The sequence below is a fragment of the Chrysochloris asiatica genome, unplaced genomic scaffold, assembly GCF_000296735.1.
Source record: "Chrysochloris asiatica unplaced genomic scaffold, ChrAsi1.0 scaffold00035, whole genome shotgun sequence".
In the NCBI taxonomy this organism is placed as follows: domain Eukaryota; kingdom Metazoa; phylum Chordata; class Mammalia; order Afrosoricida; family Chrysochloridae; genus Chrysochloris; species Chrysochloris asiatica.
In genome coordinates this window covers 12,391,484-12,416,374 of record NW_006408553.1, presented here as the reverse complement: position 1 = coordinate 12,416,374, position 24,891 = coordinate 12,391,484, and the positions used below count along the sequence as shown (strand labels likewise).

The window sequence follows — 24,891 nt, the reverse complement described above, 5'->3', positions numbered from 1 at the left end:
TAATGTCTGATACAGCAGTGATAAAAAGGCTAGGGACTTAGAGCCTCCCCAGAAAGAGGAACTCTTTGTACAGTGAGGAGAGCCAGGTGGCTTCCAGCCAGCACAGAGGTTCCGGAAGTCCTGCTTCACCACACACCCAGCTCTTCAGGCCTCTTGGGGGCCTCTGCTTCCCTGTTCACCCTTTCCCATCTCCAGAGGGTTGAAGCCTGGGAGAACCCTAAGCTGAATGGCTTCTGACTCCTTCTTATAACACGTTTTGGTAATCTTTGTGTTTGACTCCCAATCTCGGAGTCTGAGGGGATCCTAGGAAGAGAGGCTCCCTCTAGCTGAAGGGCAGGCCGGCCCGACACCTGCGTTTTTTGGGCAGGCACAGCTGAGCACAAAGGCACACGATGCAGGGCAGCGTCTGAGCAGATGAGAGAGGAGAGACTAGCCAGCCCAGGAAGAGGGTGGGCCTTCCAAAGTGCAGCTTTGCTAGCACAGCTGCGGGCAATTTGTACATGCCTTGTGGTAAGAAACGTGGCTCCCTCTGCCAGCCAGGCGGGCCAGAGCCCGGGGGCCCTACTGTCCTACCCCCTCTCCTGTCCTCATTAGGTCATTTCACCAGGTTTGGAGAACTAAAATTGTGAGAGGGTGAAGCAGAGAACCTCATTATTAATGGTAACCAACACCCCTCCTCCTTGTCTGAGAGGGTTTGGAAAGATTTTTTTTTTTTTTGGTGGGGGCAGAAGGAATACAATCTCCTGCTGAATCATGATTTATAAATGCAGCTCAGATGAGGGTTTTTAGAATTCTCAGCCTCATTTAGAAAGGATGGACCTGCCTTTTAGCCCTTAATGGGAGAGGCGGGCCTGAGTGGGCATGCAAAACCCACAGCTGCTACTGGGTTAGGTTACACAGTGTGCAAAGCCTTTAACTCCTGCCTGACCCACTGCCAGAAAGCATGGTCTTTCCCAGAAAAACACTTAGCCATGGTGCTTGTATCAAATTCAGTTCTCTAGGTAATTTCAGAGGAAAAAAGCTTCTTTCTTGCTTACCCCTACATAGCCCTTCACAGAATAATACATTTAACCACAGTGGCTTGTATTTATATGGTTTCTCTGTTCAGGGGTTTCTCTTCTATAGCTGTTTCTTGAGGGCAAATATTGGAGAATACGAGATACGGCATGAGATCCTGCAGAGAAGTAAACAGAGAGGAGAGCGGTTTACCTGATGCCATCCAGAAAATCGATGGCAGCAGAACCAGTTCTTAGGAAAACTAGAAAATAGTTAAAGCTGGTTTTAATCACCACCCACCCTCCAACGCTGTCTAATGGGTCCTCTCTTGTACTCTGACTGTCCCAACCCTAGGCTGTAGCTTATTTTGTCAGGGACTTGCCCAAAGCTAGCGGTCATGAAGAACTTTCTAGAACAATAGTTCTTAACTTTATGGAAGGTCATGGATCCGTCTGGGAGTCTGATGAAAAGGGTCCAGGCAAATGTGTACACATTTCTGATTTGGCCTGTTCCAGGGAGCATGTGGGCCCACTGAAGCAGGTCCAGAGATCCCCAGCTTAGAGCACCTGCAGTCGTACTGTAGAGGTGGCTGGCTGCTTATTTCCCTGTTTCTTATACCACATGTGGGGCACGGTCACCCTGGATATTGGGGCAGAGTTGCACCAGAACTCCCAGAAGTGTGTTTTGTTACTACTGTTCCTGCCAGTGGGGTCCCAGCTCCACTCTAGCTAAGAGCAAACAGGGTGTGGCTGATTTTAGCAGTACCCTGCTACAGACATGTTTGCTGCACATTTTGGTCTGTGTTTGATCTGATAAGAACAAACTGTCAAGAGTCTGTTGAGCTATGGAGCGTCATTGGTTACATCACTCTACCAGTGACCTGTGCCTATCCCCTCCTCATAGTCAGCCAACCACTTCCACTGTGGCCACCTTTGGGCATGCTGATTGATGGTTACACACCTCAAACCTCACTAGAGTCAGACTTAGGCGTCCTTACCCTCTGCAGTCACCCTTGTTCATCAGGATCTTTTCTTCCTTTACTATGTCTAAAGAAAGGTCCCTAAGTGACATAAGCAGTTTGTGCTTATCTACTAACCTAAAGGTTGGTGGTTAGGACCCACTCAGTTTTACTGAAAGAAAGGCCTGGTGGTGTGGAGACTGTGGCTGGTTCCAGTTCATCGTGACCCTATAGGACAGAGTAGAACTGCCCTGCTGGGTTCCCTAGACTGTTATCCTTTTAGGCACAGATCACCAGGTCTTTTCTCCCTTGGAGCTACTGGTGGGTTTGAGCCACCTACCTTTGCTAAGCAGCTGAGAGTTTACCTACTGTGTTACCAGGATTCCTTTCTGTGCAGATTACAGTTAAGAAAACACTATGGAGCAGTTCCACTCTGTAACACATAGTGAATTGGAATCAGTTTGATGGCATTGCGTTTTATTTTTGTTTAAAATGTCTGAAGGAGGCTGTAACAGCCTGATATGATCGTTAATATGTGATGGAGATGGCAGTAGAATGGCATTATACATCTCAGTGGTTTCAACTTCTAGTATTACTGGGATTTAAGGGAGAGGCCCAAAGCCACCTCCCCATAATAATGGAAATAGTCATGGCTTTTCTTTCTGAATATCAGAGACATTTTATTTATTTATTTTTTGGTTAAGTGCTGTTGAGTCGACTGGGACCCATAGTGAGACCCTGTATAGGGTTTCCGAGGAGCCAACTGGTAAGCTTGAACCGCCAACCTTGCAGTTCAAATGGCTTTGCAGTCTGGTGCATTAACCCACAGCGCCACACCAGGACTCCAATAGTAGATACAATTTTATTTTCTTCTTTTGCCATTCTCTGCTGATAAGTAGGAGACTAGTGTTTTTACTCTGGCTTTGTTAGTTGGGAAGCTGATCAGAAATACTGAGTGTTTTATTTTTGCCACACAGTCAGTCGATGCAGAACTAGAACTGATACCCTGTTAATTCAGTTGCTTTACTCAACAATATTTACCACGAATAGGCATGAGGTAGATTGTAAGTGCACATGCATGAACACATGTGTACCCTTAATGGAAAATGAAGTACATGCATAAACCAACCAGAAAACAAGAACCAAGTAATCTCGAAAGGTTCAATTTCCATAATAAGCACATGGATAGCATTCTCACAGTTATAGGCAGTGATCAGGTAGACCATTTGTAATCCAAAGAGTGAAAAACCTAGATGGTGATGCTTTAGTCAATGATAGAAATGTTAGTTTCTCAGAGAAAGGGTGATTCTTCTACTAAGTCAGAGGAGTCTTTAGAAATACCCACCCTGTCAGTGCCATCCCAAAGCTAAAAAGACAAGGGGCACCATGCAATAACTGGGTTCTGAGGGCCAGGATGGTCAAGACAGTTCTGTGGGGTCATTGTGCAATGAAGATCAGAGGGATACTAAAACCAAGGGCTGGACAAGTAGAAGTTTATGGCAAGAGCACCCGCAGGAACATGGATGCTAATGGACAGAGCAAGGAAATGGGTCACAACAGTCCAGAATATCACATGCAAGCAGGCAAAAACCCAGTTTGGGTTGCGCTGTGGGTCCAGAACCCAAGAAAACAAGATGGAATGGAGGTGAGAGTTGTTACGTTCTAGAACTGCAGTGTACCTCACACACCTGTGTGCTTTGCAGACATGACTGAGTTTGGGCTGGCTTATCTGTGTCTGGACTCAAGATATGGGGGTTCACCTTTGCATCCATCTTTATTTTTTCAGGACAACTTAAAGACTTGCTTAGACCCTGTGTCCTTCACTTCACATCATGGTAAACATTCAAAATGCATCCACACCCCTCTTTAAAGATAATTTACTTTTATTTTGTTGTAAAATATTTGAAAATAATTTAATCCTCTTATTTTTTGAAATTATTTGGCTGTGAGTAACTCATTTCATTTATGATTGGTTTTGATTTCTCAACAGCATTTTCATATTCAAGGAATCTTGTAAACTAAGAAAAATCCAAGATACTAATTATTTTAGAATGTTAATGCAGTTTTTGTGACTGTTTTGTTGAAAAATTAATGAAGTTGACTTAATATGTATCTTATACATATTTAATTAAATATTTGTCAATGAGGTTGAGCTAATGGTTTATAGACATTTAATCAAGTATTTATTAGTTTTGACTATCCCATCTTTATCTTGTCTGTTGGAGGTCAGGTATTACTTTCAAGTCTCAGACATTTTTGTAAGCCTTAGTGTCAAGTGGATGAATGGCCCTGCCTGTATTACTATGTGAAGTGGGACTTCAAGAAAAAATGGAGTCATGGTATAGTGCTATAGGATAAGCACTGAGCTGCTAACTGCAAAGTCAGCGATTCAAGCCCACCAGCTGCTCTTCAGAAACTATGTGGTAGTGGTGTGCCGTGGAGTCAGTTCCAACTTATAGTGACCATGCGTAGGGTTTCTGAGGCTGTAAATCTTCACAGGAGCAGAAAGCCTCATCTTTTTCCCGAGGAACCCCTGGTAGTTTTGAACTGCTGATCTTGAGGTTAGCAGCCTGACTTGTTACCGCTGTGCTACCAGAGCTCCTTCAGAAACCCTATAGGGAGTTTCTGTGAGTTGGAATGGCCTTGACAGCACTTAGCAGCAACCGTCAGCGGGGTACCAGAAGCTATAAGTAGCCCCTCCTTGATGGAGCAGCTTCTGTAAGACAAGATGGTTTAAATGCTTTACACACACTGTAGCATTTAATCTTTATGGTACCTCTATGAGGACATGATATTATTGTTCCTAATTGGCAAATCAGGAAATAATGGGGGTCACACATCTGAGAAATCAGAGATGTGAACCTCGGCTGTCCTGACTCTGAAGCCTAGGTTCTAGTGTCTGCCCTTTTGACTTTTATAGACCTGCTACCACAGTTCCTCTCTTGAGTATTTGGGGCAGTATTAATTTTGATTGTTAAAGGAATCTGGGCAAGTTTGTATAGGGAGAGTTTAGAATAAATGAATCTAGATAGATGGGAATAAATGAACATCACCAGTTGCCATCAAGTAGATCATGCTTCATGATGACCCTGTGTGTGTCAGGGTAGAATGGTGATCCATAGGGTATTTAATGGCTTTTTTCCAGAAATAAGTGATCAGATCTTTCTATCAAGGTATCCCCTGAGTATATTTGAGCCTCTAATCTTTAGCTTAAGCCGATAGCATTAACCATTTTTCACTATCGAGAGGCCTTAATTTTAACTCAAGGATTTTCTTCAGCTTCTGGCTGGATGAGCTTTGAAAACATTATGCTGAGTAAAATAAGTCAGACACAAATGGACAAATACTGTATGAGTTCACTTAAATGAAACATCTAGAATAGGCAAATGAATAGATAACCAAAGTTTATTAGTGGTTACCAGGGGTGAGTGAAAGGGGAAAAGAGGGAGTTATTTTTTAAGGGGTGCTGAGTTTCTTTTTAGGGAAATGAAAAAATTTGGAGATGGATAGTGGTGATGTTTGCACACTGTGGTGAACATAATAAATTTTTACATGTAAAAATGAATGAAATGACAAATGTTCTCTTATAAATATTTGAAGAGATAGTTCCTCTTTCTTAGACCCTTCCCTTTAAATACATAAGTATGGTCTCTGATTACATCAGCCCCTCTCTTTGGTCATGTGGGAAGTGCTTATTTTCATGGTTAAGCAGCCAGAGTAGATAATAGAGGAAATTGGTCAGTATATCTAAATATAGTGGGTGACATGCTGACTTGAGTCCTTTAATTGGAATCTGCATGTATTTGTAACAGTACCTCCTCAACTTAAGAGAACTGCTTAGGGAGAGGTGTCAGTGGTTGAAGGAGTCTTGGTGGTACAATGGCTAAAGTGCTCAGCTCCTAACTGCAAGAGCACCAACCACTGCACAAGAGAAAGGTGAGCCTGTCTGCTTCCATAAAAGTTTACAGCCTCGGAAGCTCTGTGGAACAGTTCTGCTCTGCCCTAAAGGGTTGCTGCTGGTGGTGGTTGTGTGACGTGGAGTCTGTGTAGGGGTTTCCAAGGCTGAAAATTCTGGGGGGAGCAGAAAACCTCATTTTTCTCCTTTGAAGCAACTGGTAAATTCCAAATGCTGACCTTGAGCCCAGCTCCTGTGCAGTCGCTATCAGTCAGAATTGACTTAATGGCAGTTGGTTTGGGTGGTTGAGTTGTTGTTAAGTGTGGTCGAGTCATTTCCGACTCATAGCAACCCTATATAGGATTTATGAGGAGCAACTGGTGGGTTTGAACTACCGACCTTGCAATTCAAACCAGCCCTGAGGTCAAGAGCTTCTCCAACAGTGACACAATTATGCTCACGTGAATGGTACCAGTAAAGGTTTTGTGGGCCAAAGGACATTTTGTCACAACCCAGAGGCTTTTAAAAGTGGTTTTGCAAAGGTGAAAATTAATACAGATATAAGATAGTGTTTCTCTCTCAAGGGTGAGGAGAAGGATTCTATCAGGGAGGGGCACTCAGAGGGTTTCTAAGAAACAGTACTGATAATGGCCTGTTTCCTAATCTGGCTGGTGTGTACAGGGTTTTCCCTTAAAATGTACACTTATGTTTTATACTCTCTTCTTCATGTGTGAAAACATTTACAATAAGAATATTGTTAGAAACATATTCATGTTTCTTTTATTTTCATTTGATTTAGGTGAGCGTAGCTACCCCAAAGCAGAAACCCAAAACTCCATTTTGCTTTGGTAAGTAATACTGAGGATGGGCTTTCTTAACACTCACACAGCAACTTCCTCTTTTGCATGGAAATGGTCCTGTGATCACATGTGACCCTGCCCTGTGTGCATGAGTGACTTAAATCACAGTGATGTTCCTGGATCTTAAGAGATACCGCTTCTCTGCTAGAATTATTAATGACCAAAGGACCAGTGACATTTCAGTTTTTCTGACTCCACAGGTTGGGGTGTAAAATATCTACTAGAAGTTTCTGGGAATGCTTATTCAGAGCTGAGTAATAGTATGCTTAGAGAAGGTGGGGTTGGGGGAGAAGAGTGAGGATATCAGGAAGGGGGGTTAAGTTGAAATAAAGGCATGTTTTGTTGAGGGTTCTGGTGTTGCCAAATGAGTGCCAGTGTTGTGGTGAATGATGCAGGGAGCAGAGCCATTAAGGGGATGCATCTGGTCATTGAATCAGTGTTTATTTGGCTCCTACTGTGTTCTCACAGTTGTACTAAATGCTACAAGCAAATGCTAACAAATGGATCCTGTTGTGTATCTATGGTGACTCTGAGTGTAAGCTCCATGAAGGCAGGGATTTCTTTCCAGTTTGATCACTGCTGTTTCCATGGCACTTATGGTTCATGGCACACAGTGTTCATATATATTTGATGAATGAATACATGCATGAACTAATGAATTCTGTATTGATCTCCTGATACTCCCCTTGTATGATTCAGGCTTATGTGAAAGAGTCCCTTAGGTGTTCTCTTCTCCCAACTTCAGATTAGTTCAAAATTATTAAGTACCCTCATTTTTTCACTTCTTCTAAGTATCATTGCCAAACTTAAAAATGACTCTCATAGATTTTCTAGTTAGCACATCTAAACAAAAAGCAAAAAAAAAATATTATGAACCCAGAAGTAAATTGTTGACCTAATGGAATTCTCAGAGGAAAGAGCAGGTTTAAAATGAAACCAAGGTCATAGATTTTATCTCCAGCAAGCTTTGTTCTATTTCCCACCCATAAACAAGGCTCTGAATCCAGGTCATTTGTGCCAGTGGAAGCAAGGAGCACTGGGTCCAAACTAATATATGTGTCAGCACCACCGTAAATCTCCTAGTACCACTAAAAGAATCTGTCTTGATGATGGCCTAACAGCCTCATCGCCACAGAACAGTGCTTTGAAGTTGTTGTTAATGTTGTCTGTGGTCAGGGAGAGAGGGCAGTTGTGGCTTGCTGCTTCCTAAATATTTATGTCTGTGACTTAGGATCAAGGGATGTTTGTTGATCAGTTTTGAGTATGGTCCACCTTGCTAAATTAAAATACCTTAGTTTTGCAGAGTCTTTGTGTTGCATATATTCTGACCTGGGATTTTGTCTCTTCCTTTCCATGATTTTTGCAGTCATCAATGCCCTCTCTCAGAAGTATTTTCTTCAAGCTAATGACCAGAAAGACCTTCAGGACTGGGTTGAAGCCCTGAACCAAGCCAGCAAGATCACTGTACGTATGGCTCCTTCTTTCTGGAGGGAGTAAAAATGCCTCTTACTACTGTAAGACCTGTTTGGGGTGGGGGAAAACTTCTGATGACAGTAGGGGCTTTCCCAGGAGCCTGGTCTAGATCGAGTTCCCCCCACCCCCTCCTCGTTTTGCACCTTGACTGATTAACCACAAGTTGAAACGAGAGTTTGAGTTTGAATCAAGTTCAAGGGGAAATTTATGGAGCGTCCACTTTGTGCTTCCTGGTCAGTTATGTTTTGGCTAATTCTGAGATGCTGATTCAGAATGCGGTGGGATTGGAAAGTGGATTGCTGACTATGAAAAGTAAAATAAAGGGAAAGAACTTAATAAGGAGGTATATCAGAACTTTTCTCTGACTTCTTACTATCAGCAGTTGCCTGGTGGGTTTGGGTTAGTCCGGGCCATCCACCAACCTGTCCTGAAGAAGATTTCCATGTAAAAGCATCGCTGAGCTACTTCTCTTGATTATTCTGATAACTCTCATTTTCCTTGAATTTGCTAATCGATTCCCTTTCTTCTTTCTTAGATTAGAAGAAAAGAAAAAAGGGAGAAGAGTGGGAAGGCAGGAGAGGGAAAAATATTGTTGGAAAACTTAGGCCTTTAATGCTAGACTTACGTCCTGTACTGTTGTTGCTGCATACCATCAAATTGTTTCCAACTCATGATGACTCCATATAGGGTTTCTGAGGCCGTAAATCTTTACAGGAGCAGAAAGTTTCCTTCTCCCAAGGCATCCTGAGGAGTGGCAGGTGGATTTGAATGCTTGTACTTAGGTGCCCACTTCATATCGCACTATGCCACCAGCTCACCTTGTGGTTTATAAGCCACGGTTTATATGCTACAAGGTTTGATTTTCTGTATTACAGAGTCAGAGACACAGTCTAGAGACTTTCAATTATAACAGCTATGTGCCTGGGCAGATTCTTCCAGATACCTCAGGGTTACTATGAATAAATTAATGGAAGAAATCTGTACACTTACCCAATACTAGTGATGCTAGACATAACCAGTGTATAATTTAGGCATCTAAGCTGTTTAGTTTGTTAGCTTTTAATTCTGATAAACTTTAATAAATCTGTGAAAAAAGAAATGGAGGATGAGAGGAAGAGAGGTTTCTGCTATTTCACAGACTTACATGTATTAACCTGTATCCATATATTTCTAGACTTGAGAGTTAATTTTCATAAACCAACAACCAACCCACTGTCAACTTAATTCCATAGTCTTAGAGACCCTATAGGACAGAGTAGTGCTGTCCCATAATGTTTCCAGGGCTGTAAATCTTTACAGAAGAAGACTGCCTTATCTTTATCCTACAGAGTGGGTGGTGGGTTCACACATTTTGGTTTAACCTTTTGGTTAACAGTCTAGCACTTAGCCTACTGTGCCACCAAGACCCCTTAATTTTAATAAAGGTTTTTTTTTTTTTTTTTTTTTTTTTAAATTCATGTTGGCATCTTCAACCTTTGCATCTTCCAGAGTTTGGAGATTTTCTTTCCATGTCTAATTCTTTATTCTTGCTCATAATTTTCCTCTATATTTTTGCCTTCATTACTGCCTGATGAACTGGGTGAGAGGCTCTTTTGCCAGTCTGTTGTGCCTTGGGTACAGAGTGCTCTAAGCAGCGAGTGCCTCCTGCCTCTTCTCTGGTCCAGTGAGCAGAAGTTACCCTAAGGGTTCAGGAGAGGGAGAGAGCATGGATCGTGTCCACAGGATGGAAGTCCAACGCCTCCTGGAATACCAGAGACTCCTTCAGAGACTCCAGGACCCCTTACCTTCCTTTGCTCAGTGTATAGATCTCTTCATTTTTCTTCAGGCATTTTGGGGACCAGAGGGATGAAAGAGGAGACATAATGTAGTGAGTCAAGTTTTTACATGATGTGTCATTCAACCCTTGTGTCAATCTTGAGACTCATATTGTTGTTTTGAAACTTTTATTGTGAAATGAGTTAAGGTTTATGAGATCACCAGTTTTGCATTCAACATATCATGTACTTTGTTTCATCTCAGTGATTGTAATCCCTTCCATGTAACCATACTTCCTCCCTGTGGTTATTTCCATTCCACCTTCATTCTCATCCTTTCTGAATTTAGACCGTAGGTAAATGTTGCCCTTTTGATCTTAAATGGTTGACCATTCCATGGTGAACATGTTTTAGTAGTGATGTTGTCCCCGCTATATACCTGTCTACTGCTTGACTGAATATTGGGTCATGAGGAGGTTGAGTTCTGTTCTAGACCTGAATAGTGGCCAAGGGCTAGACTTGTATTCCACCAGTCTCTTTCTGACCAGTAAGACCTGTCTTTTTTTTTTAATTATTTTGAGTTTTGTACAACATTTTCTCCCCCTGTATCCCAGACCTTCTAAGCACTTAGTAGTGGTTGATGGGCATCATCTAGTTCTTCTGGTCTCAGAGTTGTATAGACTGATGTTCACATGTTCTGTTGATCCATTGGAGAGAGTCATGTTATTTTACTGCCATTTCTTATATAAAGAATATGAAAACCAGAGTCTTGCCCAAGGTCAAGAGGTTAATAAATGGTAAAGCTGGGATTCAAACCCAAGTCCCCCTGATTTCCAAGGTCTAGGAGCTTGGGTTCTTATACAAATATTAAAAACAAGTAACAGTTGTAAAATATGTTAGAGTTTCATATACACCACTTTTATATAAATGAGTTAATTTTAGCCTCATACACACTTTCTTAAGTAAGAAGTACCAGTGTTATTATCCTCATTTATAGTGCAGACATGGAAATGTCAAGGGAGTAAACTGACTTGCCCATGATCTTAAAGGAGCCAAGATGGATCCAGTTTTTTTCACCCTCAGATCCTCTGCTCATTTTATACTAAATTCATTGAGTCCTTATGATTGAAAAAATGATTGACATGTGGTATTTAAAGTATTGGGTTCTCTCAAAGAATTCCAAATACTTCCTGTATTAGTTTCCCAGGGCTGCTGAAACAAATTATCAGAAACTTGGTAGCTTAAAATAAGAGACAAATTGTGCTGAAACAAATTCTCTCACAGTCTGAAGATTAGAAGTATGAAATCAAGGTATCACAAGGCCATGCTACCTCTGAAAGCTCTAGGAAACAGTTCTATCGTGCCTCTTCTAAGCTTTTTGGTGACTCCTGGCTTTTTTTCTTTTTGGCATTCTTTGACTTGTATCTGCATTATTCTGATCTTTGCTTCGTCGTCACATGACATTCTTGCCTGTGTGTTTGTGTGCCCATTTCTTCTCTTCTAAGGACATCACTCATTGGATTTATGTTCTTCCCTAACCCAGTATGACTTCATCTTAACTTGATTACATGTGCAAAGATCTTATTTCCAAATAAGATCACACTCTGAAGTTCTGGTACATGAATTTTCTGGGAATACTATTGAATCCATTATATTTCCCAAAAAGGTGGAAAATTTAGTAGCGAAAGTAAAGCATGGTTTCTCCCAAACAGATTGGATTATTCCTCATGGATTCTGGCTGTATGATTGGCTAGAAGGATGAGTTCTTGTTTTTCTTGCATTGTAGATGAGATACATGTGGATCTTCCTTATCAGGGGATACTCTATTTGAGGATGGAAGAGGGCACACCTTTTAATAAAGCCTCTTGAATATGGGCAGATCTAAGAATGACCTGTTTTTCTAGCAGTGTAGCATAGTTTTGTCTTATACATTGCCACTACCAGTTGCCCTCCAGTTGTCTTCCATTCATGGTGACCCCATGGGTGCCAGAGTAGAACTCTATAGGGTTTTCAATGGCTAATTTTTTTTATCATTTGGGAAGTAGATGTCCAGAGCTTTCTGGCTGATTTAGTTTCTCATATGCAATGGCAGTTGTTTTAGAGAAGCTCTTGGTGGTTGGAAGCAGTCCATAACATGGTGACATGGGAGGTGATCACCAGTGGTCTCCTAACTAGGTTGACTAGATTTTGAGAGGAAACACAACAGCCAAGCTTCTTAGCTGGTCGTTTTCTGGTCATTGGGAACACTAAACGGCTAGTTCCTTATGGGTTGGAACCAATTCAATGGCATGGCACTTAGCAACAATAACAATAACAGGACAGAATACAACTACCTCATAGGGTTTCTTAGACAATAATCTTTTCTGGGTTTCTGGATCTCATTTGGGTCCTTTGAGATCTGAGGATATTTCTGCTATCCCATAATGGTTATATCACTAAACACTCCTTCCATAATCAGCAGCTTTAAAGAAATGCCATCATACAATAGTAAAACTCAGAGAAAGTTACAAAGGGTGTCTTAGGTTGGTTAATATTTAGCAATGGGTAGTCAGATAGTTGTGGAGCAAATGACTTAATTTTATTGAGCTTTAGGCCTCATTTCTAAAATGGAGAAAATAATGTCTGCTTGATAAAATTGCTGTGATGATCAGAGATAATGTAGTAAAGAATTTAGCACATTACCTGGCACTAAATGGGAATATCTGTTATCTCTCAGACATGGAGCAGTCCTTGGTGGCACAATGATTAAGTTCACCAAAACAGAGGCTTTTCAAAATCATCAGTTGCTCTACAGAAAAGACCTAGTGATTTGCTCCCATAAAGATTACAGCCTAGGAAGCTCTGTGAGGTAGTTCTGCTCTGTCCTTTTGTTAAGTGGCATGCCACTGAGTCGGTTCTGACTCATACAGACCCTGTGTAGGGTTTCTGTGGAGTGGCTGTTGAGTTTGAACCACCAACCTCGTGGTTCAGTGCTTATCCTGCAGCCACACAGCAGTATCCTGACCTTCAGGGTCGCTACGAATCACAATCAACTTGATGGCCCCTGAGAGCATTATCTTTTAGATAATGGGTTAGTAGTAGAATTATCTTTCGTGTGGCAGACCCAGGTTCAATCCCCAGCCAAAGCAGCTCACGGATGCGTATGTGTGACTGATGCTGAACAGGTTTCGATGGAGCTTTCAGACTAAGACAGACTAGAAAGAAAGGCCTAGCAATCTACTTCTGAAAGATATGATCCCCCTGGATCACAGCTGTCTGATTCACAGCCACTCATGAGGATGGTCAAGGGCCCAGAAGCTTTGGTCTGTTGTGCAGGAGGTTGTCATGAGTTAGTACTGAGTGAATGGACGGCAGCTAACAAATAATAGCATCTCTCAGACAGCCAGAAGGAAAGAAGAATGAGGATTCTCGTCATACACACATATATATATGTAAGCTGAGAGCTCAAACTAGTGGTCTTCCTCCTTTGAATAGAAACCGCATACTATGGTCTGCAGTCCCTGTCTTTGGCAGATAGAAGCAGAGTAGTCAGTTCTTGTGAAGGCGAGGTATAGGAATGCTGTGGAGAGTACACTGGTTGGAATTCAGGGTCTACTCTCAGTGCAGTTATTAGTCATGGCTTTGGGAAAATGACTACTGGGGCCTCTGTCTCTCTCTTTTTTTTTCCATTACAAAATGAAGGATTTCATCAGAGTGTGCAGACTCCAGTACAAATTGTAGAAATGAGCAAGGAGGAAGAAAAACATCACCATAAATGAGGATAAAAATAGTCTGGCCTGTGGCCACAGTATTGGGAAGAATGAAGAATGGTAGGGATTATGGAAAACTATACAACATATTTCCCATCTTTAGAGGGAAGTGCTGTTTAGCTAGAAATCTGGATTTTCATATGGAATATCTCAATTTTAAACGTGGATTAAAAACATGCTGTATAGGAGAAACAAAACACAATTTGGACAGATTCTGCCTGTGGGCTACCAGACCAGTTTGTAGCCTCTAACCTGTGGTCTCTCATTAGCTATAAAAGTCTCCAGTTCTCTCATCAGCTATGGTGCTATCACTCTGCCAAAAAGTAGCAAATACAACTCCTTGTACCAAAAAAAAAAAAAAGGGTTATATTTGTAAATGTTGGTATTTATAAAATATAAATTTTAATCATTTCTAGAACTTTAAAATGTTATTTCTTTATACTCTAACAATTGATAACCACAACAACTTTATGACAGAAATATTAATCCTCAGCCTATTTTACACATCAGAGTTTAGGCTTAGAGAAGTTAAATCATTTACCAACGGTCATTTTTTTTTAAGTTTTTATTAGTTTACATGGGAGAACATTGGTTTCACACTCATCATTTCATTGTAATGATTACCGTCTCCTCCATGCATCATCACTCAACAGTATTTGCTTCTATTCCCTCTGTTTTTTGCGTGGGGGGGGGAGGGAGATGTACACAAAAACACTCGGGAATAATCATTTAAATAACCAAAGGACACATCCTGCAAGCCTGCCTCCTGGCCACAAGCACTCAGTCTTTGTCTTTCCTTGAGTCTAGAGTCCTCAGCTGCTTTCTCTCTCCATGCTCTCATCTCTGCCGTCACTGCTTCTCTGGATATGGTCCCACATTCCGGTCATGCTCTTCTCCTTCAATGGTCCTAGGGTCCTCTGTTTGTGGACTGTAAGATTAACTACGCCCCTGTTTTTACCAATGGTCATTTTGTTAGGAATTATAACTAGGCTCTTTGGCTCCACAGTTCATTCTCCTCTAATACTCCCTGGCATATTCAGCATGCGGTTTTAGTGATTTCACCTGTCTACCATGTTCTTTCTCCCTTCTTCGCATTCTCTTGCTCCTTTTCATCTTCCACATCACTATTTCAACATGTTGCCCTCTGGGAAGCTCCCCTCATCACTCCACGTATTAGTGTCCTTGCTAGCTTCCATCTTGACTCATCATTTTTTTTTTTTTATGGCATTCACCACAATTTTAATCATTCTGATTTGGTTGTTTACATGTTGTTGTGCTTTAAAAATATCAATTTTACCTACTAGCATGTAAGTGCCGTGAAAGCAAAGCCCATGTCTGTGTTGTTTGCTATTTTATCTTTAGTCCCTAGCCAGGGATTTACTGGTTCATAGTAACTCCAAATCCAAACCATTGCCGTTGAATTGATTCCAACTCACAGTGACCCTATAGGATAAAGCAGTACTGCACCATAGAGTTTCCAAGGCTGTAATCTTTACAGGGAGTCCTGGTGTGGCACTGTGGGTTAATGTGCTAGACTGCAAAGTCAGTTTGAACTGCAAGGTTGGTGGTTCAAGCTCACCAGTCGCTCCTTGGAAACCCTTTAGAGGGTTGCTATGGGTCGGAACTGACTCGACGGCATTTAACAACAACAATCTTTACAGAGGCAGAACGCCACATCTCTCTCCCATGGCGTGACTGGTAGGTTTGAACCTTTTAGTTAGCAACTGAGCACTTTAATCACTGTGCCACCAGGGCTCGTAGTTCACGGTCTCGTGGGTTGTATGCCATCGAACAGATTTCGACTCATACTACTCTATATAGGATTTCTAAGGCTGTAAATCTTTATGGGAGCAGAAAGCCTCATCTTCTACAGAAGAACAGCTGGTAGATTTGAACTGTTGACCTTGTAGTTAAAAACCCAACTCGTAGACCACTGTGCTACCAGGGCTCCCTTGATTCAAAGTTGTTGTTACATGCCATCGAGTTGGTACTGACTCATAACGACCCTGTATAGGGTTTCCAAGGAGTGGCTGGTGGGTTAGAACCACCAACCTTGCAGTTAGTAGTCCAATGCTTGTCCTACAGCACCACACCAGGTCCATAGTAGTTGCTTAATTTTTTTTTGGAAAATAAGTTTCTGTGTTTGTGGAGGGGATTGATGGCACACTTCCTTACATTGAAATCTAGATCCATGGAAGGGCTAGGGAAAACAGGGGTGCCTTACTACAACATTAACTTTCCTCACCTCTCCCCCATGCCCTACATTTGGTTCTCCCTTATCCTAAGCCTTTTATTTCTTGTTGACCATGCTCCCATTTTCCTAGGTACCCAAAGGTGGGAGCCTGCCCTTGGCAACTGAAGTTATCAAGAGCCCAGCAGTTACCGTGGGCCTGGAGAAGAAGCCACAGGTGGCCTACAAGACAGAGATCATTGGAGGGGTGGTGGTACACACACCCATCAATCAGGTGCTGGGGCCTGGGACTGCCAGGGGGCAATGAGGGCATGGTAGTGTGTTTGGTATGCCTGGTGATATACACAGTGGACCGTAATGGAGGGAAGGGTGGTTGAAAGTGGGTGAAGCTAGTGCAGATGGGGTAGGGATGGGTGAGTAATAGTAGTTCAGAAATTGAGGCCACCTTCTCTAAGCCCAGAGGAAATGCTGCTACCAAAGGCAGGTGGGATTAGAGATAAGTCCCTCTCCCATTTGTGCTGCTATCGCCTGCTTTGGTTTGCATTCTCTGTCCTTCTTTCCTGGGTCTGCTTAATTTCTCCAAGCTTTGTTCTACGAAAGCACACATTGTAGTGTCTGACAGGAACAAAGTAAATGTTTACTTCTTGTATGAGTAACACTGACAAAGATTTGGTCAGTTGGGTCAGAGAGGGGGTTGGGTGGCTGGGTGGGGAATGTGACTGAAGAAGATTGAGAGGGAGGTGCTAATCCTGACACTGTTTCCTTGTAGAATGGTGGGGATGGGCAGGAAGGGAATGAGCCAGGGTCCCACGCCATCCTCCGAAGGTCTCAGAGTTACATCCCTACAACAGGCTGCCGTGCTTCCACTGGGCCTCCCCTCATTAAGAGTGGCTACTGTGTGAAGCAAGGGAATGTGGTAAGTGTCAACATAGGGGCTGGGTCGGGATTCTGGTGACTCCTCGGAGCTGGTGGGTATGGAGGTAACAGAGGGAGACGAGATTGAGAGGAGAGACTGTGGTCCTCCATGTTAGCCACAGCTCAAGCCATTGAGATGTTTGGAGCCAAGTGACCTTTCAGAATGTCAGAAGTATTGTCCCTGATAGGAAAAGCCGTTGGCCTCACTGAATGTGGGAGCCTGCCTTACATGGACTGGGCCTCTAAGAGACATGAATTAGAACACCTCTCCAAAATGTTACGTACCTTCCCCTAATGTCTTGCCTCTTTATTTTTAATTTCAGCGGAAGAGCTGGAAACGTCGCTTCTTTGCCCTGGATAACTTTAGCATCTGCTACTTCAAGTGTGAACAGGTTTGTAGTACCTTTGAAGCCTTTCTGAGAGGTCACAGAAACTAGGAGACACATGAGTGTGTACCCACGTGAGTGTGTGTGTGAATAGATTCATGGCTACACATGCAAACGTCAAAGGCACCCCTGTCTTACCTCCATTCATCCTGTGTTCACAACTTTACAGTGATATCAAAGTGGTCCTGACTTCCTCCCTTTATATAGTGAACTGCTCTGTGGTCAAAGCTATAATGGGTCATCCTAGATTTTTTATTTTTTGTCTCTTGATGATTTAATTTGAGTCCTTGGCTTGTTTGTCAGCCTGGTTTCAGCCAACCATCTCTGATAAGAGAGGGGCATCTACCAGTTGGTCTGAGTTAGGTCATGCAGACAGACTGACTTACTCATCTTTTTATGTTTTCCCACCAGGACCGAGAGCCACTGCGTACTATATTTCTGAAGGATGTTGTCAAGACCCATGAGTGTCTGGTCAAGTCTGGGTAATTGTTGTCTATGCTTATTCTTTTTGGACTGTAACCCCTATTTCTCCTCTGAAATCTTCATTAATTCCCCTTCTGAAACTCGATTCAAAAGTCCTATCTTCTTCCAAGAGCAAGGGGTGGGGCCCGATATCTTGTGGCTGACTCACTGGATCTGCACTGACACAGCTGTGAGATCACACTGGGCAATACCCTCTTCCCATTGCCTCCCTCTGGCTCCTTTGGAGATAAACTTATGTTATTACTTTCTGGTGGAGAAAAAAGATGGAATACAGAAATGAAGGAAAGAGTGGTGTTCAGATACTTGTCAGGTGTTAGAAGTAAGCGCTCACTTTATGGGAGGACTGGGATTTAGTGGGGAGACTGTCCCTTAGGTCACTCACTTTTCAGCATCTGTTGAGATTACTGCTTTTACTAGTGGAATCCTCTTCTCTGAACTTCTTATTCCATTTTTTTTCTCCCCCTTGTGACAAAATCTTTAACGCTTCATTAACACAAGGATGATTCATAGCAATTTTGGATTACTAACATTGGACAGGAAGGATTTTTAATGTGTTCCTCTTTCATGTACCTGTAAATTGTTACCTTCCAAGCACCCAGGACACAGCACATAGAACACAGCCCACAGGTGCATAGGACAGTTTTGGGACCTTGCCCCCCAAGACAAGAGCCCCCTCATATCCAACACCAAATACAGATAGATGCCCTTAGAACTAAACTTTAGCGATCACAAAGGTATCTGGGCACACCTAGGAATCCTAATTCTGGTCCTCAGTCAGTAGTCTCTAGGGATTGTGGTTTATCTGTCTCTCCCTCCCATGGACTGTGTGTGCAGAGTCAGAGTTATCGGGGAATCTACTAGCAGCAGGTGGACTGGTCTCTTATGAAGCTGTCCATGGTAGGTGTTGGACGGTCCTACACGAAAGCAGAACGTGACCTAGGGAAGCAGGGACTGAAGCACTATACCGAGCCTTGTAGGCGGCATGTAGACAGGAGGGAAAATTAGGGAAGCTCCCAGTAATAAGTTACCACTCATGAAAGTAGCTATAGTTGAAAATTCTAGTAATGTGGTTGCAGAGGTTCGGAGTAGGAGAGGAAAGGTTGGATCTGACTAGATCCTTGGATTCTAAATTGGTCCTGACCCCGTAGACTGTAGGGCCTGTCAGAACACCTATGCTTGTTGGGGGTGGTTTAGGGAACCAAGATTGAGTGTAATGCTAAGAATGTCTCCACCTTTCCTTAAATCTGTCCTCTGCCAGACTCTTACTATACTTGGGGAGCAAAAGAATGGAGGTTATTGAAGATCAGCTGAGAAGGAAGTCCTCAGGGCTCTGTAGGTTCCAGGCCTTTTAGACCATGTGACCTCTTGCTAACTCAGTCAAGAGTTTTAGAAAATTTGGATAATCAATAAACGTTTGTTGACTTGAAAGACACCCTGTAGCCGGAAAAAAATGGATGTGAAATTGGTGGGGGTTGCTTCTCTGCTTTCCTTTCATTTTTTCAGTAGTTGATTTTGTGACTGTACTATGCTGTTACTGTTGTTCAATGCTGTTGTCGTGATTCCAACTGATAGCAACCCTGTATAGGGTTTCTGAGGAGCAGCTGGTAAGTTTGAAACATTAATCTTGTAGTTCAGACCAGCCTTGAGGTCAAGTGCTTATCCTATGGTGCCACAGCAGGACTATACCATATGTGCATGAATACTTTAAAAATTTAAATATTTTAGCCAGAAAGAATAGCCCCTTCTATTTAGAAACTCGGAAGGTAATAATTATTAGTAAAATGTGTCCCCAGTGACATGCTTGGTGCCAGGTATATTGTATACCTTACAACTGATCTTTTCAGTGAGCAGCCTCTTCAGGGTTACAATTGGGGTTACAGATGCTCATAAAGTTTTAAATACTTCCCTAAAATAACTTTTCCCTAGGTGAATCAGGATTTAGCCCCAGGTTTGCCTGACCCCCATCTTGCACTCCTTCCTATGTGGATCTGTAGTGTCACACTTTTCCTTTGCCTAGATGCCCATGTCACTGGCCCAGCCCCTGCCATTTCCTTCTAGGTCCTCATTCATGAAGCTAACCCTCTCCATGACCAGGCCTTCCTTGGACTTATTCTAACTCTTGGCGAATAATCCACAATTTAACATCAGATTGTATAGTCTTAGGAGCCCTAGTGGCACAGTGGGTTAAACATTGGGCTGCTAACCGCAGTGTCAGCAATTCAAACCCATCAGCCACTCCATGGGAGAAAGATTAAGGCTGTCTGGTTCTGTAAAGACTCATAGTCTTGGAAGCCCTAAGGAGCAGTTCTGCTCTGTCCTATGGGTCGCTGTTAGAACTGACTTGACAGTAGTGGGTTTGGTTTTGACTGTATTGTTTTGCATTGCCAAATTTTTTTTGTGTGTGGTAGGAATTAGATCTTTCATTCCTTATATATTACTTGCGGTGACTGGATACACATAGCAGGCATTTAACACTGTAAATAGTTTTGGCTGATATGAAGTGTGCTACTGAACAGGAGTCCTGGATTAATGTGTTAGACTGCATGGTTGGTGGTTCAAACTCACCAGCCGCTAGGATCGCTATGAGTCGGAACCATTTCAATGGCACTTAACAACAACTGAGCATTGGCTACTTCTTCCTTGTAGAAGTTGGGATTCTGCTTCCAGAACCCATACCCAGGTTGAAGCACTTAAAGCTATTTCTTCTCCTCTTCCTTTTCTCCCATTTAGCTTCTTGTCCCCTGTGCCCAGTTCCATGAGGCACAGAGCAGAAACTTTTCTGAAGTTGATCACTGGATGAAGGAAGGTTTCAGAAATTAAAGAGTTGGTTGCCTATCTCTGCCACTTACTAACTCTAGCATCAGAAGCAAGTCATTTAACCTCTCTGAACCTAGATTTCCTAATCCATAATATGGAAAAAGTCACACCTGCTTTATTTAATTGTTGAGAAGATTGAATGAAATAATATACAAGAAAACACTCAAAATAGTGCTTCATACAAAACACTTAATCTTAGCGGTTAAAAAACGAGAAAACTAGAAATTGAAGGGCATGGTGGATATTAGGTGGGAGGATATTTTTGGAGGAAAGGTGTTTGTTGGAATTGTTTGTTAGAATTGGTTAGGAGGTCCATCTGGATGGCATAAACCTTCTGTGGCCTCCTAGGAAATAAGGCCAGAGGACTTCCCGACTGTTTGGGGGATCAGACCTCCACCCTCCTTTTTATGATAGAGGGGCACTAGTATTTTGACTTTGGACAAGTATGGTTGGTAACTTTTTTCTCTTTCTCTATATAGCGATCTCTTAATGAGAGACAACCTGTTTGAAATAATAACAAACTCCAGGACCTTCTATGTACAGGTAAGATGCTCACTTGAAAAAGACTTTAAAGTTCCATTTCTGTGAATGGTGTACTAATAGGCCTGGGGTCTTTCCTTGACTTTCTATGTTATTTTTGTTTGAAGTTTCCAGGTGATAAATTTAGCCCCAGCAGTCAGTCTAGTGTCTCATTTTATTCTAAACAGGATGTTTGCCCCAAACTTCCCAACCATAAAATCATAAAAGCAGGTGGAGTCCCCTGTGCTGGGGAATGTAAGTTTGTACCAGGCTTCAACTAAGCAGAGAAAAGGAGAACTGGTCAGTGATTTCACTTCTCCTTTGGAGGGTATTTATAAGCCCAGTTATGTGTGTGGACATCACTGTGTGCGGAAGGACAAAAGCACAGAGGGCCTTGTGCGGGCACCAGGTGCAAAACCCAGCTGCACAGAGAAAGCCATTGTCTGGGCTCCGACGGTTCAACTATCAACAGCTTCTCCCCTCCACCCACAGCTTTGGAGGTCTACCAACTCCTTCTAAAATCAGAGGAGCTAAAAAGACAGAATTCCCACCAGGGCCTAGACTTTCAGGCCAAAGTGCTAGCAGTCCACAGAGCTGCCTAAATTCATGTAACATCTTGGTAATATATTGGATTTCAGCCCTGGAGTGCAGAGGGTTAACAGTTGGGCTGCTAACCAAAAAGGTTGGCACTTTAAACCTCCACAGGAGAAAGATGTGGTATTCTGCTTTCATAAAGATTTACAGCCTTGGAAACCCTATGGATTAGTTCTGCTCTGTTCTCTAAGGTCCCTATGAGTCCAAGTCGACTCTTTGGTAACAAGTTAACACTAAACCGGTTGTGTAGTGCATTGATTTAAATGTGAGACATTCTAGCCAAAGCTTTTCAGGGCTACTAGCTCCCTTTCTTCTTTACTGCAAGTATCTATCCCCACTTTGTCCCACAGTGGGCCAGTCCCCTTCACTATTTCTTGGGTTGCAGCTCTGTTCGTCTGAACTACTCTGAGCCTGTCCTTCTGCCTGAGCCTGCAGACATACAAATAGCAGCCTTAGTCATCTGTGGGTTTGATTCATTCAGTCACATGCCATCCAGGAAGAAACAGTGTCAGGGGGGCCTGGGAGCAAACTGGAACTATGGAAGGGATTGAGAGCCACTTAGTTAGCATTGACATTCAGGGGCAAGGATTTAAACTGTAGGTACAACAAAAGAGTTTCCAGTTCTTGCATTCAACAGATCTTTGTAAGTATCCACAGAGAGCCAGGCACTCTGACACATGTTGAGGACACTTTTAAACAGGACAGACCCTGGACTCAAGAAGAAGATGTAGTCAAGTCAGCAGGCAGTGTGATGAGGGGTGAGGCTCCAGTAGGTGAAGCACAAGGAATTTTTTATGCCATTGACACGATTCTGTCCGGTACTGTAATGGTGGCTACATGACATCATGCATTTGTCAAAACCCATACAACTAAAAGGAAACTTTTAATACATGTAAATTTAGGAGGTTGGGGGAAATCCCAGGACGGAATGCACACTGGGGCAATAGGAAACAAGCAGACAGTGTAATGCTGCTGTTAGGGTGGGCACAGGTTGTCCTGGGAATTTTCTGAAGGAAGAGCTATCTAAATGGAATCCATTAGGGAAAGTGTGTCCCAGGCCGAGGGAATTGTATGTATTAAGAAGCTTGGAGATAAGCAAAGAGCAAAAGAGAGGCTGGCAAGGTAGGTATGGTAATCCATAGCCTCATATACCTTGTTAGAGAGATTGGGCTGTAGGATAAACTCTTGACCATAGGGTCGGCAGTTCAAACTCATTAGCCGCTCCTTGGAAACCCTATATAAGGTCGCTGTGGGTCAGAACTGACTCGCTGGCACTTAACAACAACAACACAATTTTATACCAAGAGTAAGGGCCCTCAGCGATTAAGTTAGGGGAGTGACTTAACCAGATCACTTGGACAAATTATTTGATTCTCAGAGCTTCTGTTTGCTCATCTGTAAACCAGAAATGACAACTTCAACGCAGACCCTTTTTTTTTTCCTTAATGTTTTGTTGTGAATTATATGGTACTTTACATGAGAGAACATTTGTTTTACATTTATTCTATTGTATATCGTTTCATTGCCATGGTTACAATCCCCTCCATGCATCATCAGCCAACCAAAGGGTATATATACCCTGCAAGCCTGCCCCCTGGTCGTCAGCACACAGTCCCTCTCCCTCTCTGTGTCTAAGGTTCCCAGCTGCTCCATCTCTCCATGTCATCGTCTCTGCCTCCATCTCAGGCATCACTGCTTCTCTGGGTAGGGTCCCGCTCTCTGCTCTTCTCCATTGATGGTTCAGACTCTTCAGACTCTTTTAATGATAAGAAAAAAACCCCTAAACCCATTTAGTTCAAATTGATTATGCCTCATGATGATCCCTTGTGTTACAGAGTAGAACTCCATAGGGTTTTCTGTCATTTTTATGGAAGCAGTTTGCCAGGTCTTTCTTCTACTGCTGGGTAGGCTCAAATTGCCAACCTTTAGGTTAACAGCTGATTACAAACTGCTTGTACTCTCCAATGCAATATAGAGAACAGATGAGAAGAGGTGCTGTAAGTGGCTCTGGCTATAGTTACAGGAACTAAAGAGATCATTTTGAAGATTTGGAATGATTCAAGTGAGGGATAAAAGAAGTCTGAACTAGGATGGATGGGGAAAAGTGGGAAATTCAAGAAGTATTAAAGAGATGGACTTCCCAGGACTTGGGAGTTGGGTGCAGTGGAGGTAAAAAATGAGTGGAGATACAAGGATAGTGACCAGATGTTAGTCTGGAGCCTCAATGTAGCTGATGGCACCAGTTAGTGCAGTAGGTACATGGGAGGAAAGGTAAGGTTAGCACATGTGGTTCTGAGTTTATAGTGCTTGCAAGACATTCAAGGGGAGATTGCCTATACAGAGCCTCACACATTGGTGGTACTAAACACATACTTGCCAAATGAACAAATGACTGTGCTACTAAAGAGTTCAGGAGGGAGGTAGTGATTTGGGAGATAGGAATGTTAAAAGATATTTCATCATTGGTCGGGGTGTTCTATATCTCATATTGCTGGCATAAAACAGCACTAGTATCACCTTGAATAAATACACAAGTGAACGGACAGATATATTTATAGCTAGCACCTAACTCAAAGAGAATAAAAAGAGAATTAGATTTTAAAATCATTGTATGGGATGTAAGACTATGGTTTTTGTTTTTGTTTTAAGTTTTTATTGTGAATTATGTGATTGTTTACATGGGAGAGTATCAGCTTTATATTCATCCTTTTGTATTTTGTTTCATTGCATAAGAATGTGTTTTGAAGACCAAATTTTGGCTCTGTCTGTGGAGCTGTGAGCAAGTCCCTTCATCATTCTAAAGCTCATTCATAAATCCAAGAGTTTCAGATTCAATCAGCATCCATCAGACTGTTTCATTTCAAGAACCTTTATAATACTCAAAAAATTTTGAGAACCATAAAAAGAAAATTTACAAATATGTATAATTCATTTAAAAATAGTAACTATAACCCCATTTACATACTAATATAGGTAACATATTTTTATGAAAATTTTTATATTTCCCAAACAAAAAAACTATTGAAAAGAGTAGCAATGTTTCATATTTCTGTAGATCTCGTTAATGACTGCCTTAATAGAAGAAGACAGGAGATTTTCATGTCTGCTTCTGTAGTGTATCTATGGCCATATATGATTTTGACTAAAGCATGTAGGAAAAAAAAAATCTGACCTCACACAGACATATATTTGAAAATAAGAAGAGTATTTTAAAAGCCTTTTCAAATAATTGTCAATATTATTATTTGATTTGACACTAAAAATTGACAAATGATGATTTCTTTTTTTTTTTTTTTTTTTT

General features: G+C 42.1%; 1 protein-coding gene across 1 annotated transcript in view; it reads left to right on the top strand.

Moving 5' to 3' along the window:
- PLEKHA2 (pleckstrin homology domain containing, family A (phosphoinositide binding specific) member 2) overlaps positions 1–24,891 on the top strand; it is a 71,698-nt gene that overhangs the window by 28,507 nt on the left and 18,300 nt on the right. Inside the window, exons 3-9 of the mRNA XM_006859942.1 lie at positions 6,649–6,697; positions 8,076–8,173; positions 16,010–16,150; positions 16,646–16,792; positions 17,115–17,183; positions 17,589–17,659; positions 20,957–21,020. Coding sequence (XP_006860004.1) covers positions 6,649–6,697; positions 8,076–8,173; positions 16,010–16,150; positions 16,646–16,792; positions 17,115–17,183; positions 17,589–17,659; positions 20,957–21,020 — 639 coding nt within the window. The remainder of the gene's footprint in view (positions 1–6,648; positions 6,698–8,075; positions 8,174–16,009; positions 16,151–16,645; positions 16,793–17,114; positions 17,184–17,588; positions 17,660–20,956; positions 21,021–24,891) is intronic.